A 6226-nucleotide genomic window follows, 5' to 3' on the forward strand; every position below is an offset into this window, starting at 1 on the left:
ATCCTCTAATATTCTCTAATATCCTCTAATATCCTCTAATATCCTCTAATATCCTCTAATGTTCTCTTCTGTTCTCTTCTCTAATATTCTCTAATATCCTCTAATATCCTCTAATATCCTCTAATATCCTCTAATATCCTCTAATATCCTCTAATGTCCTCTAATGTTCTCTAATATCCTCTAATATCCTCTAATATCCTCTAATATCCTCTAATATCCTCTAATATCCTCTAATATCCTCTAATGTCCTCTAATGTTCTCTAATATCCTCTAATATCCTCTAATGTTCTCTAATATCCTCTAATATCCTCTAATATCCTCTAATGTTCTCTAATATCCTCTAATATCCTCTAATGTTCTCTAATATCCTCTAATATCCTCTAATATCCTCTAATATCCTCTAATATCCTCTAATATTCTCTAATATTCTCTAATATCCTCTAATATCCTCTAATATCCTCTAATATCCTCTAATATCCTCTAATGTTCTCTAATATCCTCTAATATCCTCTAATGTTCTCTAATATCCTCTAATATCCTCTAATGTTCTCTAATATTCTCTAATATCCTCTAATAGTCTCTAATATCCTCTAATATCCTCTAATATCCTCTAATATCCTCTAATATCCTCTAATGTTCTCTAATATCCTCTAATATCCTCTAATATCCTCTAATATCCTCTAATGTTCTCTAATATCCTCTAATATCCTCTAATGTTCTCTAATATCCTCTAATATCCTCTAATGTTCTCTAATATTCTCTAATATCCTCTAATAGTCTCTAATATCCTCTAATATCCTCTAATATCCTCTAATATCCTCTAATATCCTCTAATATCCTCTAATATCCTCTAATATCCTCTAATATCCTCTAATATCCTCTAATATCCTCTAATATCCTCTAACATCCTCTAATATCCTCTAATATTCTCTAATATTCTCTAATGTTCTCTAATATTCTCTAATGTTCTCTAATATCCTCTAATATCCTCTAACATCCTCTAATATCCTCTAATATCCTCTAATATCCTCTAATATCCTCTAATATCCTCTAATATTCTCTAATATCCTCTAATATCCTCTAATATCCTCTAATATCCTCTAATATCCTCTAATATCCTCTAATATTCTCTAATATCCTCTAATATCCTCTAATATCCTCTAATATCCTCTAATATTCTCTAACATCCTCTAATATTCTCTAATATCCTCTAATATCCTCTAATATCCTCTAATATTCTCTAATATCCTCTAATATCCTCTAATATCCTCTAATATTCTCTAATATCCTCTTCTGTTCTCTTCTCTAATATCCTCTAATATCCTCTAATATCCTCTAATATCCTCTAATATCCTCTAATATCCTCTAATATCCTCTAATATCCTCTAATGTCCTCTAATATCCTCTAATGTTCTCTAATATCCTCTAATATCCTCTAATGTTCTCTAATATTCTCTAATATCCTCTAATATCCTCTAATATCCTCTAATATCCTCTAATATTCTCTAATATCCTCTAATATCCTCTAATATCCTCTAATATCCTCTAATATCCTCTAATATCCTCTAATATTCTCTTCTGTTCTCTTCTCTAATATCCTCTAATATCCTCTAATATCCTCTAATATCCTCTAATATCCTCTAATATCCTCTAATATCCTCTAATATCCTCTAATATCCTCTAATAGTCTAATATCCTCTAATATCCTCTAATATCCTCTAATATCCTCTAATATCCTCTAATATCCTCTAATATCCTCTAATATCCTCTAATATCCTCTAATATTCTCTAATATCCTCTAATATCCTCTAATATTCAACACACTTCTGCCCTGGCAAGGTGCTTCCTCCCTCACTCATATCCTCTAATGTTCTCTTCTGTTCTCTTCTCTAATATCCTCTAATATTCTCTTCTGTTCTCTTCTCTAATGTTCTCTAATGTTCTCTAATGTTCTCTAATGTTCTCTAATATTCTCTTCTGTTCTCTAATATTCTCTAATATCCTCTAATGTTCTCTTCTGTTCTCTAATGTTCTCTTCTGTTCTCTAATGTTCTCCTATTCTCTTCTGTTCTATTCTCTAATATCCTCTAATGTTCTCTTCTGTTCTCTAATGTTCTCTTCTGTTCTCTAATGTTCTCTTCTGTTCTCTAATGTTCTCTAATGTTCTCCTATTCTCTTCTGTTCTATTCTCTAATGTTCTCTAATGTTCTCTAATGTTCTCTAATGTTCTCTAATATTCTCTTCTGTTCTCTTCTCTAATGTTCTCTTCTGTTCTCTTCTCTAATATTCTCTTCTCTTCTATTCTCTTCTGTTCTCTTCTGTTCTCTTCTCTTCTATACTCTTCTGTTCTCTTCTGTTCTCTTCTCTAATATCCTCTTCTATTCTCTTCTGTTCTCTTCTGTCAGCTGAGAAGAGCAGCTGTAGGGTGAAGTCAGTAGTAGTAATGGTATTGGTGGTAGTAGTAGTATTAGTAGTAATGGTAGTGGTAGTAGTAGTAGTATTAGTGGTGGTAGTATTAGTAGTAGTAGTATTAGTGGATGACAGTCAGTAGTTTGAGTCTGACCCATGGCTCCATCCCTCTCTCTCTCCTCTCTCTCCCTCTCTCCATCCCTCTCTCCCTCCCTCTCTCCATCCCTCTCTCTCTCGCTCTCTCCTCTCTCTCCCTCCCTCCCTCTCTCCATCCCTCTCTCTCTCTCCCCTCTCTCTCCCTCCCTCTCTCTCCCCTCTCTCTCTCCCCTCTCTCTCTCCCCTCTCTCTCTCCCCTCTCTCTCTCTCCCTCCCTCTCTCTCTCCCTCCCCTCTCTCTCTCCCTCCCTCTCTCTCTCTCTCCCCCTCTCTCTCTCTCTCCCCCTCTCTCTCTCTCTCCCCCTCTCTCTCTCCCCCTCTCTCTCTCTCTCCCCCTCTCTCTCTCATCCCTCTCTCTCCCTCTCTCTCTCTCTCCCCTCTCTCTCTCCTCTCTCTCTCTCCCTCTCTCTCTCTCCCTCCCCTCTCTCTCTCTCCCTCCCTCTCTCTCTCATCCCTCTCTCTCTCTCCCTCTCTCCCTCCCCTCTCTCCCTCCCCTCTCTCTCTCTCTCCCTCTCTCTCTCTCTCCCTCCCTCCCTCCCTCCCTCCCTCCCTCCCTCCCTCCCTCTCTCTCTCTCTCTCTCCCTCCCTCCCTCCCTCTCCCAGGCTGGTTCAGCCCAGAGGAGTGATGGAGAGGAGGAGGAGGAGGGTGAGGCCTTGTCCCTCGGTGAAGAGGATGTTCTGGGCTGGGGCCGTCTCTCCCTGGAGGAGGAGGAGGAGGAGGATGGCGCCCGGATGGCGGTCAGCCTGGGGGAGCTGGTCAGGCACATGCACCCGTACTGCATGGCGGTGTGTGTGGAGGAGGGGGGCGAGGAGCAGCTCCTGACGGAAGGAGGTATCCTCCTGGAGGTGGTGGACCAGGGCGAGCATGGAGAACCCATCCTGGCCATCCCGGGCCTGGGCCTCCCCTCCATCCCCCCCGAGCCCTGGGAACCAGAGACGGCCGAGGCCACAGCCCCCGAGGCCACAGCCCCCGAGGCCACAGCCCCCGAGGTCACAGCCCCCGAGGTCACAGCCCCCGAGGCGGCGGAGGAGGCGACGGCGAGCCCTGTTGCCCGGGCCCTGAGGTCGGAGGTCAGGGCGGAGAAGGCCGTGGTCAGGAGGCCGAAGGAGGACGCGGCGGAGAGAAGCCCCTCGCGGCGGAGGAAGAAACGGAAAGCGAGCGAGCAGCCGGTCCCGGAGGGGGGCAGGGTCCTGAGGAGCGCCTCGGCCAGGAGACCCCCGCCGCCCCCCCGCCCGCCCGCGGAACAGAGGAGCAACGCTGAGAAGAAGAAGAAGAAGAAAACGTCACGCTCTCCCCCGGCGGACTTGACTCCTCCCCCCCCGGCGGACTTGACTCCTCCCCCCCCGGACTCCCGGCAACACAAGCGGAGACTGAAGGCCAGTTTGGCGGAACCGCACCCAGAGGTCACGACCCTGACGCTCCCCTCCCCCCCCAGCGCTGAGGTCACGACCCTGACGCTCCCCTCCCCCCCCAGCGCTGAGGTCACGACCCTGACGCTCCCCTCCCCCCCCAGCGCTGAGGTCACCGTTCCCGTGGCGCCCAAACCCAACCCGGCGGCAGCAGCCCCGTACCCGTCGTCGCCGATGGCGACATCCCTGGAGAAGTTGCCCCGGCCCGCCGGTCTGCCCACCCGGTCCCACCCTGCTGAGGCCTCGGCTGCCCCCCTGCCCCCTCCCCCGGCCTCCGAGGCCAAGCCTCCCCCGGCCCCCGAGGCCAAGCCTCCCCCGGCCCCCGAGGCCAAGCCCAAGCCCCTCAGCCTCCAGCAGTACCGGCTGCTCCGGCAGCAGAAGAGGCCGGCCCCGCTGGCCCGGCCGGAGTGTCCCAGCACCAGGTGGCCCAGTGTCCCCGAGGCCCCCAGCGAGCTGCCCCCCATCCCCTGCCTGCCTGCCCCTGCCCCCCCCAGGGACCTGCCCCGCCCGGGCAAGAGGGAGGAGGCGGAGGAGGTGAAGCCCGCCTGGCATCCCCAGGGCCCCGCCGCCCCGCCCACGCCCGAGGCCCTGCTGGTCCCGCCCGCCTACATGGCCACTTCCTCCAAGGCCAGTTCCTCCGCCGCGCCCAAACCTGCGTCTCCCCCCCCGGAGCGGGCGGCCGCGCCCTCCCAGCCCCTCCAGCCTTCGCCAGCTGTCGCCCCCGGCCCTGTCGAGCTCTCGCCCCCGTGCCAGACCCCCCCGGACCGCAGGCCCACCCCCACCCCGGTGAAGTCGGAGGCGCGTGTGTCCGCCCCCCAGGGCACCCTCAGAGAGACGCCCCGCCCTCCTCAACCTGAGGCCTTGAAACCTGTGTTCCCACCCAGCGCCCCCCGCCAAAGCCACTACAGACCAGCGCCCCCCCGCTGCTGCTGGACCTCCCCATCGCCCCCCCGGCGCCCCCCCATCAACCACTGCTGCTAGCCGGAAGGGGCCGGTCCTGAAGCCCCCCCGGTCCCAGGCCGCGCCCCCTCTGGTCAGGACGGGCCGGCCCGTGAAGCCCGCGGCTCCTGTGAGAGCCGGCCCGGCCCAGGAGACTCCGCCCCCCGGGGCTCAGAGCCCAACGCAGGAGCTGATCCAGGCCTTCACCGCGGAGATCGGTGAGTGGAGCAGAGCGCTGGGTAGTCTGGGTGTTGAGTGTCGTCCTCAACGCTCTCTCCTCACTCAGAGGTGTGCAGTATTGTGTTGATCACAGACGGGCTCGGTGGTGCTGATGTTCCTGAAGGGAACCCTAACCCTCTGAGCTGGGTTCTGAGCTGGGTTCTGAGCTGGGTTCTGAGCTGGGTTAGGGTTCTTCCTGAAGGGAACCTCATGTTAGGGTTATTCCTGAAGGGAACCTCATGCTAGGGTTCTTCCTGAAGGGAACCTCATGTTAGGGTTCTTCCTGAAGGGAACCTCATGCTTGTTCCCAGGGGTTGAGACCCTAGTGATGATCTGTTAATACTGGGACTGACTGACCTCTGACCTCTGTGTTGTTCAGGTATTGAAGCTGCCGATCTGACCAGCCTGCTAGAGCAGTTCGAGGAGACCCAAGGTGAGCTCTCCACACACACACACACACACACACACACACACACACACACACACACACACACAGTCAGTAGTAGTGGTGGGGTGTTGGCTAACCGGTCAGTGGGTCTCACACCCCAGCAGCTAAATTGGGAGTTGGGATCACTTTCCCTGGTGCTGTAATGGAGGGAGGAGGAGGTGTGGCAGAGCTATCTCTGGGCCTGGGGGGGTGGAGGAGAGAGGAGGAGAAGGAGGAGGTGTGGCAGAGCTATCTCTGGGCCTGGGGGGGTGGAGGAGAGAGGAGGAGGAGAAGGAGGTGTAGCAGAGCCATCTCTGGGCCTGGGGGGGTGGAGGAGAGAGGAGGAGGAGAAGGAGGTGTAGCAGAGCCATCTCTGGGCCTGGGGGGGTGGAGGAGGAGAAGGTGTAGCAGAGCCATCTCTGGGCCTGGGGGGGTGGAGGAGAGAGGAGGAGGAGGAGGTGTGGAGCTATCTCTGGTCCTGGAGGAGAGAGGAGGAGGTGTAGCAGAGCTATCTCTGGGCCTGGGGGGGTGGAGGAGAGAGGAGGAGGAGGAGGAGAAGGAGGAGGAGAAGGAGGTGTAGCAGAGCCATCTCTGGGCCTGGGGGGGTGGAGGAGAGAGGAGGACAAGGTGTAGTGTGGAGCTATCAGGAATGATGATGATGATGTTC

General features: G+C 52.2%; 1 protein-coding gene across 1 annotated transcript in view; it reads left to right on the forward strand.

Annotated features, from left to right (window-relative positions):
* pprc1 (PPARG related coactivator 1) overlaps positions 1–5565 on the forward strand; it is a gene marked incomplete at its 3' end in the record, with an annotated part of 14495 nt that extends 8930 nt beyond the window's left edge. The window contains 3 exon segments of the mRNA XM_084462779.1: positions 3168–4946; positions 4948–5131; positions 5512–5565. Coding sequence (XP_084318905.1) covers positions 3168–4946; positions 4948–5131; positions 5512–5565 — 2017 coding nt within the window.
* Between the last annotated feature and the right edge of the window lie 661 nt (positions 5566–6226).

Source organism: Borostomias antarcticus, assembly GCF_949987555.1.
Source record: "Borostomias antarcticus genome assembly, contig: scaffold_514, whole genome shotgun sequence".
Taxonomy (NCBI): domain Eukaryota; kingdom Metazoa; phylum Chordata; class Actinopteri; order Stomiiformes; family Stomiidae; genus Borostomias; species Borostomias antarcticus.